The 12,301-nt window shown below is 38.2% G+C and overlaps 1 protein-coding gene across 4 annotated transcripts in view; it reads right to left on the bottom strand.

Moving 5' to 3' along the window:
• Positions 1 to 12,301, bottom strand: part of NELL1 (neural EGFL like 1) — a 296,982-nt gene that overhangs the window by 5,590 nt on the left and 279,091 nt on the right. For 3 of the 4 annotated variants that reach the window (XM_040559538.1, XM_040559537.1, XM_040559540.1), the window contains 2 exons: positions 6,531 to 6,724; positions 914 to 1,090 (listed from right to left, as the gene is read on the bottom strand). In XM_040559538.1, coding sequence (XP_040415472.1) covers positions 914 to 1,090; positions 6,531 to 6,724 — 371 coding nt within the window. The remainder of the gene's footprint in view (positions 1 to 913; positions 1,091 to 6,530; positions 6,725 to 12,301) is intronic. The other variant, XM_040559541.1, reaches the window with a different exon arrangement.

The following is a 12,301-nucleotide window of genomic DNA, read 5'->3' as shown; positions in this document are numbered from 1 at the left end:
ACATTAGGCAAAGAAATGCTGACCACAAACTCAGCATCCTTTGTAAAACACATCACATTTAATATTTGCCATTGCTGCTGTCTGCAAAAGTTTCTTGCTGTTCTTTTGCCAACATTAAAACCATTTTAGGAGAATACAAAATACAATACTTACTGCTCTATGTTACAGATAATTATCTCTTAACAGTAACTTAGCTTTGAATGTAATTTGTTTCCTGATGCTCAGACGCCTCTTGATTAATACAACATGTAAAAACAATATTATACAGACAGCTATACATGGAAAATTGATAATTTTAATGAAGTTCACTGCTGCACTAATTAGTATATCTGTGCAAAAATTAAAGCTGTAGGGAGATAATCTACAGTGCTTAATGAGAAAAGAATGTTCTTTATTTTGTATGTTTGTCTAGTAATTTTGGTTTTATTTTTTTTCTTTTCTTTTCTAATTCACCACGTGGCACTGGCACTCCATTTTTCCAACTTTTGCGGAATTAAAAAAGAAAATTGCCCTGTCCATTTCATAAGACAGGTACATCGGCTGTTGCAATTAAAAACTGAAACTCTTCCATCAAAATCCATCACATGTGAAAGAATCTTTAAAAATTATTTAAAGATCAGATGGACGTTATAAAAGTTGTCAGAAGTAGACAAACACTCTAAAAAAAAAAGTTAATATAGTGTCAAGGTTTCCAAGCTTTTGTCAAGCTTTTCTTTTCAGTCATTAGACCTACTTATTCAGCAGTAGGAAGAAAACTGATGGTGCGTCATTTGGTGCATGCTCTTTAAATGCTTTAGTATCATTCTTAGTCTGAAAAGCAGGTGAAGAGAGAGCAAACAACCTGCTTCCAAGTACATTTTGCTAAAAACGACAATCATTATTCTTGCTCCCCTCCAAAACACTTTGCCCATACCAGGCAACGGCACTGCTGACAGCTGTAGGTCCAGTTGTCCCCACTGCGGTAGAGCTTGTGCCCCGTTTGGTCGAGGCACTGGCTGGTGACGCGAGTGTCACACTCTGGGCAGCAGAAGAGATCAGCACTGGGGTTCTCACAATCACAGGCTGTTCTCCGGCAGAAAATTCTCCCATCCTGCAAATACACATTGCCCTGCTGTCAACCACAACCACCAGACAGCAACCCAGATCAGTGTCCCAAAAAAAGCCCCACACTACATATATCAAAGAGCATGCCTTTGGCATATCAGAAAAATATGAAGTTCTTAATGTATTAGATGTTACCGACATAAGGACTCGATCATGCAAGTTGTGAAACCTCAAATACCAGTATTGTCCCCAGTTTCTGTCAGTGCATTGATTGAATGCTGTCTGAATGTGAGTGGTGTTTTTCGTCTGCAACTAATTGAATTTAAAATAAATCAGTACCTCAGATGAAATGTGAAACAATCTTCTTTCTCATTAGTTACATCAACAAACTCTCCAACCAGTAGCCTCTTTAGTACATGCAATATTTGTTTAGCTTTTATTTTGACTAACTGTGGAATTGTGAAGAAAATAACTTGAATAAATATATGGAAGATATGAGGGTGGTCCCTTTAACTTCATAGTAGCACCATACAGCAAAATCAGAGTGATACTAATCGTTCTTTACTCTGAATTCACAACTGGTTCTGTTCCATATCTGGACCTACTGTACACCAGCATAAAGCTAAATGGAGTACAAACTATCACCACTCCTTATAATTCTGTTCATGTACTAAAGAGGGCCTGTATTCCACAGGCTCTCCAAAATACGATTTTGCTAAATATTTACTTACTGTATTGGATGGCACATTTTGTTAAATGCTATTAAACAGAACTGTGTGAGATAAACAGAGGATTTGCTTCAGCATTAAAGAGGAAAGGATATATTCTCTCTGCATCAGAGAAAGCTAAATTGATTTTAATTCTAGTTATGAAAACTAGGGGAGCTATTGTGTTTGAAATTATAGCGTTTACTATAGGTGAGCCAACATACTGATATGCCACATGTAGACTTGGAACTGAAATCAAAGTTAACAATGAGAAGATTATTGAAGAGTTTTGACATTAAATTCTTTTGCATTTAATGCAGATAATTGGATTACTCCTTATTCAAACAAAACATCACCTGTAGCCAATTTGAAGGTAGTGTAGAGAGAGGAATGAACCACAGTTGTACCATTTGCAAAACAACTGCTCTCACTTCAATGGAGTTTTTTCATATTGTCAGCAGAACCTTGTTCTGAATCTATAAACCTGTATCTGATGTAAGCAGAAGTTTTTTCATTGCCACCAAAAAAAGGGATACCTATCAAAGCAAAGAAATTTATTTCCTCTTGAATCTTTTAAAATGTGATTACTAAAAAGAAGCACAGCAGGCCCGGATGTCTTTTCCACAGGCAGACAGAAAAGCCATAACCTCAGCATACAACATAGGAGGAGGCTGTTCTGTTTCTATTTTGAGGAATGTATTTTGACTCATAATGCCCATGTCAGTCAGCATCACTGATGCATTTCATAGTATTTTTGGATTGATTAACATATTGCTTTCTGTTATAAGAATGATTAAAATGTCTTGTTATGCCTAACAAGGAAAGCTAAAGAGAACATAAAATTACAGAAGTGCAGAAAACATGCTAGCTCAACATGGTTCTCAAGTGATTTTCCTAGCCACAAGGCATAAGGCTAGACTGCCTTACAGTCTCTAGTCAGCTTTGCATCAAATTAAGATAACTAAGGATTCCGTACTTGTGGCTGATTCCTCACTGAGGCCATAGTAATAAATAAAGCTTTGCTTCCCTACTCAGCAGTTTGAGTAAATCACAAAGTAAGGAAGATGGCCTGTGACCAAGTTCCTTACCCACACCTGCTGGATAGGTCCAGATGCAGCATGGGGAATAAAACCACCAAAAAAAAAAAAAAAAATCTTCCCTACTGCCAAGTTATGACCAGATCTCTGTTCTCACAGGTGGAAAGGCACAAGTATCTTCCACCCCTTTGAGGGAGGACATCAAGCAGAAGTCCAGCACAAATGCTCTGCCAGGATGACCAGCTCCAGGTGAGTTGTGCCAGGTGTCTCGGCAGCCTGATGCAGCCAACAATGGCAGTCTCTCTCCTCTCCATAATGGAGTGCTGATTAATAATGATTAGCAATAACCTTTCTGCCCGAGCCCAATTTACTTTCCAAGCTTTCAAGATTATTTTTCAAATTCCCCTTTCAGCTGGTGATGGTGCTGGTACTTCACTACTCTGAGCTACTGTGTTGTTACCTCTGGGGAGCAGCTACCCTTTTACGTTGCCTTCACTCTTTGTATTTCAGAACACTGACAAAGCTTGATGATTTTGCCAGAGACCTTTTGGTAATCATAATACACTGCTAATAATACACTGCTAATCTCTATTATTTAAGCATCTGTGTTTTATCTACAACCTCATTAGTTCCATGCCTTTCAAAAAACATTTTTATCCCTATACTGCAGTGACATAAAGCCTCTTAAGCTACATCTTACTTTTGTCTTTGCAGTTCTATATTAGCATTGTGGTTTGGGCTTTTTTGGTTGTTTGTTTTGTTTTTCTGGTAGCAAAAACTGAGAAATACACAGAAAATAATTCATTTCCTTTTGATGGGATAATTACATATAGCATCTTGTTAGTACCTCTCTCTCAGCCTTCCTCACTGAAGCAGTTCTACATGTTTCAGAAGCATCAGTGATATGAACACAAAATTATTCCTACCAAGGGAAAAACTGACACACAAGAGAATCAATGTAAAGGGTGACCCAAGTTTTCACAGAACCCCAAAGCCGACCAGACAGAAGTCAGACCCTGCAGAAACCAAACCAAACCACCTCGCTGTTCTCACCATCAGGAACACCCTTCACCGTTGCACATCCCACTATTCCCAGTGCTGTGCTTACCTCCCAGACTTTTTTCACATTGGGAATGGAGGGTTATCTGAATTAGGGGACAGACTCAAAAGCCCACATATAGCCAGACCATACAGCCAAGCTTTCCCCCCCCACCTCCCCCTTGGGAGAAGGGAACAACTACCCACTCCCCTTCAAATTTCTGTGTCTCGTGCATTAAATCCACAAGAGTTCAGGAAGATACTTGTAGAGGATGCATCAAATATACTTAAGGTATTACGTTAATTATACAGTCAGCTAATTAAGTTTCAAAAGTTTGTGTTTATGTAAACTTTGTCCCCATTCTGGTGAATGAGGACAGTTTGAAGAGACTGGGTCTGATGGAACACTGGAATCCCTTGTGCTTCCATAATGACACTCTGCTTCAGTATACTACTGAAGTAATGTAACTTCTTGTATTTCACAGCATTCTACTCCACAAATAGCATCACTTAATGAACTTCAAAGTTAAGCATGCTACTCGATTTCCATTTGAAGTTAAAATATTTTCAAGACAGGATCCATGTCTTCCAGCCACTGCACATTATACATCCCTCTGACCTTTCCTGAAATAACTATACCAAAACAAAAGCTAAAAGAAAACATTATTTTAAAGCTGAAACACTGATTTGTCTCCAAGAGAAAACAAGTCAATAGGATCATTTCAAAGTTAGAGTAAGAAATACAAGGAATGATTTAGTTATACTCTGCCCTTTTCCTCACCAAAACCAGCAAGCTGCAAAGGGACAAGTAGCACCGGCCCTCCATGGAACTACATGAAAATAGTAGAGCCCTGCAGTAGGTTTGAGAAGTCTGGTGTACTGGGAGCTACCACAATTTATAAAATATGTTCAATAATAATTTCAACAAATACTGAGAGAAGACTTTACTTTCTGGTTGGACAAGATGGAGGCAAAGCTCTCCTTGTTTTCCCTGTTCTACAGCAAAGAATTTGGCTCTTGAAACAAGGCAGCTACTGACATGAAATAAAATGCAAATCTTAATTCACAGAGGAAAAAAAAAAATGGAAAATGAGGAAGATATAAAGGAAGAGTCACAGCAACAAACACTGCCAAGCTTACTTAAAATATCTATGTACTAGTTAATCATTTTGTGTATTTTCATATACTAATAAGGGCATTCAACATAAGAAATAAGCGCAATGAGAAATGGCAAAGAAAACAAATTATAAGCAATCTAAAATGGGAATACTAATAGTTATAGCTCTGCAAAGGCAGAACAGATGTCTTCACATACATTAAACTGTTTATTCTATTGACTGGAAATCCTTTCATAAGCCAGCCTGTTCCCCAAGATTACAATAAAAGCTTTATATGTATTCAGTGGAGTTGTACATTTCAGCTTCTGAAGGGAGGAGTTTTAGGGAGCTTAAGGCTACTTGAAGTAAAAAATATAGCAACTAACAAGACTATATTCCCATTTGAGCCCCAAACAGTGCTGAGGTTTGTGGGTTCTATTCACTCTCAAGTGTTGATTTCCCCTTCTGATATACTACTGCAATACAGAAATGATGAGGCTTTCAGCTTCTCGTAACTTCAAAATACCTCACCCCTCATCACCCCTCCAAACTCTCTAGAGCTTCCGCAGCTCACAACCAGGGGACAGATAGGCTACTTCTCATTATTTATGTTCAGATTTTCACAGTGGCCAAAATTTCATTTTACAGATGCGAGAGCCAATAGTGTTCCTGCTGTATCTAAGCATAGCTTTACCAGTACTATGAACACATCAGGTCAAAGTGGCCATAAAAGATCAACCATTTTGCAAATTGGTGCCTTTCTAAAATTCTAGTGGTTTCACTGACAGCACCCGTCTTTAAAACAGTGAAAAGGAAGAAAGGAGAGGTCAAATGGTCTTTTAAGTTGATTACCACAGTCAGAAAAGAATGGTCAGTTTCTGGGGGGGCGAGGGGTGGCCAACAACAACAACAATAATAATAAAAAATGAAGAAAAAACTGTTCTGTGATTGCTGAAGTAGATCTACTTCTACTGTGCCTGGCTTCTCTAAAGGTGCAGAGAATGGTGCACTGCCCAAGGGGGGAGAACTGCTGACAGAGACAAGCTGGAATGCGAAGGAGAAAGCTGGCCTTCACCCCTCTCCACTGGAGGAAATTTAGTGCCTACTGCTAAGTCCTCTAACCTTGGAATCATGTCAAGTTAATTGATAGGTATTCCAACTAAAGGGCAACACCATCAAGAGGGCCACTGTTGGCTACATACAGTACTTGCCCTAAGAGATGCATATTCATATGAAACAGAAATTGAAAACCGTTTTTAACATCTAGAATAAGCACATTGATTGCCTGCAAATTGTCTTAAAGGGCAATGTGAGGTCCTCACAGAGGCATGCCCTGAGTGGCTCTGGCCCACAGGATGACACAGTAGAAGCCCTCCAGTGTTAGCTGCTATTCAGTTGTGTTCAGTTTTGCACAAAAGGAAAAAAGACTGTCCCAGAAAAATTTCCCAGTCACAACTTCAGTGCCCCTCAGCAGAGCTTACCTTCTGCCTCAGCGCCTTGGGCTTAGGCTATCGTTTTGCCAATGCCAGTGGCACTGCAATATGGGGTGTCTGACATGAGCCCAGAGAATTAAAGAACTCCTGAAATCCAGAACACCAGGATCTCACCTTGCAGGAACAAACGGAGCATCTGTCCTCCCTCAGGGTCCACACCTGCCCATTCCGCTTGAAGCCACCTTCGTGGGGACAGTCTCCAGTACAAGATGGTCCAGATGGACAGAGGCAATCAAACCCTCCTGCCAGGTTCACGCAGGCTGAGTCATTCCAGCAGGTGTGGGTCTTTAAGGCACACTCATCGATATCTGCAAGACAGCAGATTTATACTACTTTGGACATTTGTTTTCACAGGGCAAATGCTATTTCTATATTAAGTATTACTCATCTGCCTTGCTGGTGGGTACCTTCTTTCTGATATCTTCCGTATGTATTTGATAGATATTAAACGCTGATTTTGTAAACTTATCTACTGTTTGTTTTGATTCCACCAAGAATTCTTAAACTATCACCAGCAGGCTTAATTATAAAAGCTGAGACTGACAGAACTAGTGGAACTATATATCACCAATGAACTTGAACAGGGTGTATAGTGTGTTTCCAGTCACTGGCAACTAGTGAAGAGAATTACCTTCCATCTGTTGGACCACTCTCTGTTCTGGATTTTACACCAAAACAGAAAGGCACTATTCTTCATACGCTCCTAGCATGATCAACATTTCCACACTAACAGCTATCAACTGCATCCTATTCCCATTGCTGGAAGGTATAAGAGAATTTAAAAGATAAAATAAAAAAAAGAGGCACCCTATAGAACAACAACAACAAAAAAATTTAGAACAAAGCTATGTGGGAAAACCATGATTTAGCAATGACACAAAGAAGTAAGCAACAAAAGAAAATCATTATACACTGGAGAAAAGTAAATTACAGAACCCCATTAAAATTGCTTTTGGAGGGTAACATATAATTATGCAATACGGATTTACCTAGGGAGTTTATACAGCATTCTTTTTCTTGCAGTGAAAGCCATGAGCTTTATAAACACATTGTGGAAAGCAGGTATTTCTTTCAGAAAATAACTTTGGACTGCTCTTAAACAATATATTGACAGATTGTCCAGATAAAATACCAGTAAACTGGTGGGGCTTTTTTGTTGCAACATTAATAATGAAAGCTATAAGAAACAGTGGGAAGAAGGCTAGAGAAGAAAGTCCTTTACAAGTATCCAAGGATTTCTATCATGAAAATTCCAAAAGAGTGTTATACAAATTCAGAAATTACAAGGAAGAATCCTCACGCTTACCATTTAAAATGCCTTTATTGCTAGGGTGAAATTTTATAACTCTTCACAATATTATCCAAGAGTACTTTTAATTCCTCTCTAAAACAACAATTTTTAAAAGTTAATAGAATTAAAGAAGAAAAATTACCTAAACTCTAATTAAGTGGGATCTCATGGCTAGCTGCCCTACCTCATGGGTAGAGTGCCATGGATCTCCTCAGTCATCTCCTCAGAAAGCCAGAACTTAAATAAAGACGTTAAGAATTCTCTCAATTAGCTGAAGGAAACTATCTATTAACAACCAAATCACTACATTTCCTCTGGCCTGGATAGTAAACTTGCTGGTTTCAGTTCACAAATACTCCAGGAACAACTGGAAATGTTTTAGTCCCCTTGTGTTTGTTCAAAAGCAAAATCGGCCACCACAACATGAGTCTGGGGCTTAGGGCCTGAGAAAACTGCTGTTCTCCTTTCTGCTCACAGACCAAAAGGGAAGCCAGAAGGCAATTACACTGCAGAAGGGCTTCACTCCTGGGCTGTGGGCCAGTCCTTTGTCAGAGATGTTCCCAGTGGCCTGATAGCTTGATTCAATTGCTCATCACTCAGACTTCCCTAAAATTGGTGCATTTTGCTGCTTTGATGGTCTTAATCACCAAAAAAAGAACATTATTGCTCTAATGCATACCGTAGCACTACTGAGAATTTGAAAGGTCCACTACCAGTGGTGTAAAAGGGATTGCACTAAGAGAAATTAAAACTTGCTGTTCATTGATTAACAGGTGCCAGAGTATCACAGAAGGTAAAGGCCATGAAGAGTGACATGAAGAGAGTTATGACTAAACTGTTATCAAATGCATTATATTCAAACAACTACAGTGAGGCTTAAAATATTCTTTAAAATACCCTATTTTCCTTTTGATAGACTTTGGCTTGTATTTCTTTGGCTGTTGTTGTTGAAGATCAAGGCATAAATGCGGCATTCGCTTTTTGGTGATTTCACAAAGTGATATTCAATTGCCAATATTTTCTTTGTCGTATTAAGGGCTTTTTGAGCAGCATATATATAGTATGCAGCAGGATCACAGTGCAAATTAGAAGGGTAGCTTTCACAGTTCAAAACTAAAAGGATTTCACAGATGAATATAAAGCCATATTGCCTACAGAGTTCCATGTAATTGCTTACTATGACACAGAAATCTAATTCGGCTTCCATGTAATTTAACAGATTTATGGAAAGCCAGATGTTAGCAATTATAGAAACTAACATTATTCATATTCTCAGTAGTACAGACCTGTTCATACTGCACGAAGTCAACTTAATATGTTATATATATCCAAAAGGGAAGAACACCCTATTTATGTACTGCTGCTGCTGTGTTAGGTTTAGCACACATGAAAAGGATGCCCTATTAACAGGGACCCAACCTGGTAAATGGGACATTCTTTACAAAGTAAGCCATCAAGAAAAGCTGAGTAACATAGCGTGAACATAAATTCCTAATTGCTACTCAGTTTGCTCTTTTTTTTTTCTTTATGCAAATGATGGTTTCTTATTATTTTACGGCATTTATTATTTAAAAGTTTTAGCCATTAATCAAATATAAAATGCTTGGACACTACACTCATTTCCAGCTGAACTTTTAATAAAGCTAATTTTCTGAGAACCTCCCTTTGGCAGCATTTTCTTGTCACTGACTGCATTTCTAAAAGTCAGAACAAACAGCCAGTGTTCCCAGTAACTTGAGGAAAATAAGTTATAAGTGTATTTTTGTCCCTTTCACTCTTTAAGAAAAAAAAAAAAAAGATACAGAAGAAAAAAGAAGACAAATGTTCCCATATTTTTAGCTCATAGTTAGCTTAAAAAAGTGTTTTAGCTTAATGGAGATCACATGGAATTGCTCATATTGATGTGAGATGAGCATGTAGATGGCTGTGCAAAACAGAACAAAGTGCTTGTATTTACTGTGCAATTTCTTTTAACAATTGGAATCAATGTGTCTATTTAGCTGTTGAAAACTTAGCATAGTTTAAAATTCTGAACATGTCCAAAACAATATTCTAATGAATATGAAAATTGTATGATAAGGCTTTTGCATACAGATTATTTTTTATATTATTCAAATCCTTGCTCAGCTCAAATTCCCCACACTCCCATCAGGTTTCATTTGCTTTCCCACAACTGCTCTCAGAAGGCGTTGGCCCAAAACTGTAACATCTAACGAAGGACAAGGCAAAACCGTACACAAACCTTATTGCCCATTATAACAATGCCAGGCAGAATATGAAATATTCAACTATAAAACTAAGCAACTTTTAAGAACAATGGACAAGTACATATACAAAACAGCATGGACACGCCATAGTTTACCCCTATGTATAACACAAGAACAAGAAGTCTTTCTTGACTTTTGGGGCAATTAGTTCTTCCATGTAGCCTATAAACCTGTGAAAACCATCTCATTTTCCTCTCCATACCTGGTATGACTTTGCAAGATTATTCATTAAATTGAGATAATCTGTGGCATAAACCACTAATTAACTCAAGCAAAACTGGCAGAGCTTCACTTCTCCCCTCAACACCGTTTCTCTTCAAGAGAGAATAGAGTGGTGAGAATAGAGAATAGAACAGAAATGACCATAATCAGAAACTTCTTTGTAAAGCTAGCCTTCTGCTATTTTATATCAACAATATATCACCAGCAGCAAAGTGTTTGTTGCTGAGACATGCCACCTCAAACATTGCACAGGACTATCATAAAACTGATCAAGATCTTCACTGTTCAAATACCTTCAATCTGTGCTTCTCTAAACAAGCGTACAGCAAAAAGTACCTGATATGTATTTTAGCTGCAATGCAACTAGTGACATTTTGTGGATGGGAAAAAAAGAAGAAAACAAACCATCCAAGACATGCTTATTTCCTATATGCTTTTGAAATACATAAATATTACTTGGTAACATGGGCAGACAAGAAAGCAGAATCAAAATGGAATAGAATAATCCCCTGAGATGCAATTTCCTTTTCCATCCTTTTTGGCTGTAACGAGAAGTAATTTGCTTCAGATATTGTGAGATGTCCCATAGCCACTGCATTTGAATGGGGCGGAAGACAAGCATGACCGTACATATCAACACAAGTTCGTTAACTAGGTTTCACTGAAATTTTAAACCAATCCCTAGTTACTTCACTTCTTAGTTTTCCAGGCTATTCAGGTTTTAATGGTGTGACTTTTCTACAGCACCTTAATAAATGTGTGCAAGCATGTCACGCAGTGTGGTGCTCTGTAATATCATGATAAGCTGTTGTAGAAGAACTCTACTAATGTGCTAATTTTAACTGCTATGGTACATTAAACCATTACAGTATGTTATGTGAAAAATGTATACTCAGCTCCCAAACTAATGTGTGTACAAGTTAACTAAACACTGTTTTGACAAATCATTTTTCACATGCAATTTGTCACAAAATAATGTATTTGCCTTCCTCCTAAACCAAATGAAGTGATTTGGACTCATCTTTGAAAAATCACTAAACAGATTCATTTTTACTTAGAAATTTTATGATAGTACTTCTATTCTACAGAGACATCATGATGTATTAAAGAACACTATGGTAAATTAGATTCAGAACATAGGATTTACTAATGCTTTCTAGAAATACAGAAGTGACTAAGCACAATTACCTTGAAGATATGAAACTCCTAGAACACAAGAATCAGAATTACTAAATGGAAAGTAAGCAAGAGACTATTTTCATTTTGTAGAGACTGACGTTATGAGTTTTACTAAAGTTTACGAGCAGAATAAAGTTGTAAAACAGCAGATTCTAGAGATGGTCTTGGATATTCTGCACCATATGTAAACCTTTCTGTCTACATACCACTTCTCTAATGGCAGAAAAGCAATTCTCAGGCATACAGGAAGATTTTGGAAGGGTGGGTCTAGCCTTTTGTTGACAGAAAAAGGGGGCACAATAGAATCATAGAATAGTTTGAGTGGGATGGGACCGTAGAGACCATCTAGTTCCACTTCTCTGCCATGGGCAGGGACACCTTCCACCAAGACCAGGTTGCTCAAAGCCGCATCCAGCTTGGCCTTGAACACCTCCAGCGATGGGGCATCCACAGCTCCTCTGTTCAACCTGTTCCAGTGCCTCACCACTGTCACAGTAAAGAAATAATAAAGAACAGAACTGCTTTTCCATCACTTTCAAACCTAGGAAACAGAGAACACTGCAGCATACCACGTAGTATATTAAAGCTTCAGTGATTGCTTTTAAAACTGTTCAGACTTAACCCTGACGCATTGCTGCACCCAACTTTTATGGGAGACTAACACACATGGAGTTTTCTCTCACAAGCTGCTGCATCCTACTGTATTCCAGATTTCATATCCCAGCAACAGCTACTCTAACCCTGCAGTTAGGCTGAGCTATACAACCTTTCAGCATGCTAAACACGGTGAATCCTGTGGGTTTTTTTGGTGGGGGGAGGATCCATGTTAAGCTTCCCTACAAAGTTTGCACTGATTCTTGAAGAAAAGACAAAGACAACCAACAGAGACCGCTGTCTTCATTGTTCCCTCTGTGCTTGCAAGTCAC

Source organism: Cygnus olor, chromosome 5, assembly GCF_009769625.2.
Source record: "Cygnus olor isolate bCygOlo1 chromosome 5, bCygOlo1.pri.v2, whole genome shotgun sequence".
NCBI lineage: Eukaryota > Metazoa > Chordata > Aves > Anseriformes > Anatidae > Cygnus > Cygnus olor.
The sequence above is the reverse complement of the archived record's forward strand: the minus strand, read 5'-3'. Positions and strand labels throughout refer to the sequence as shown.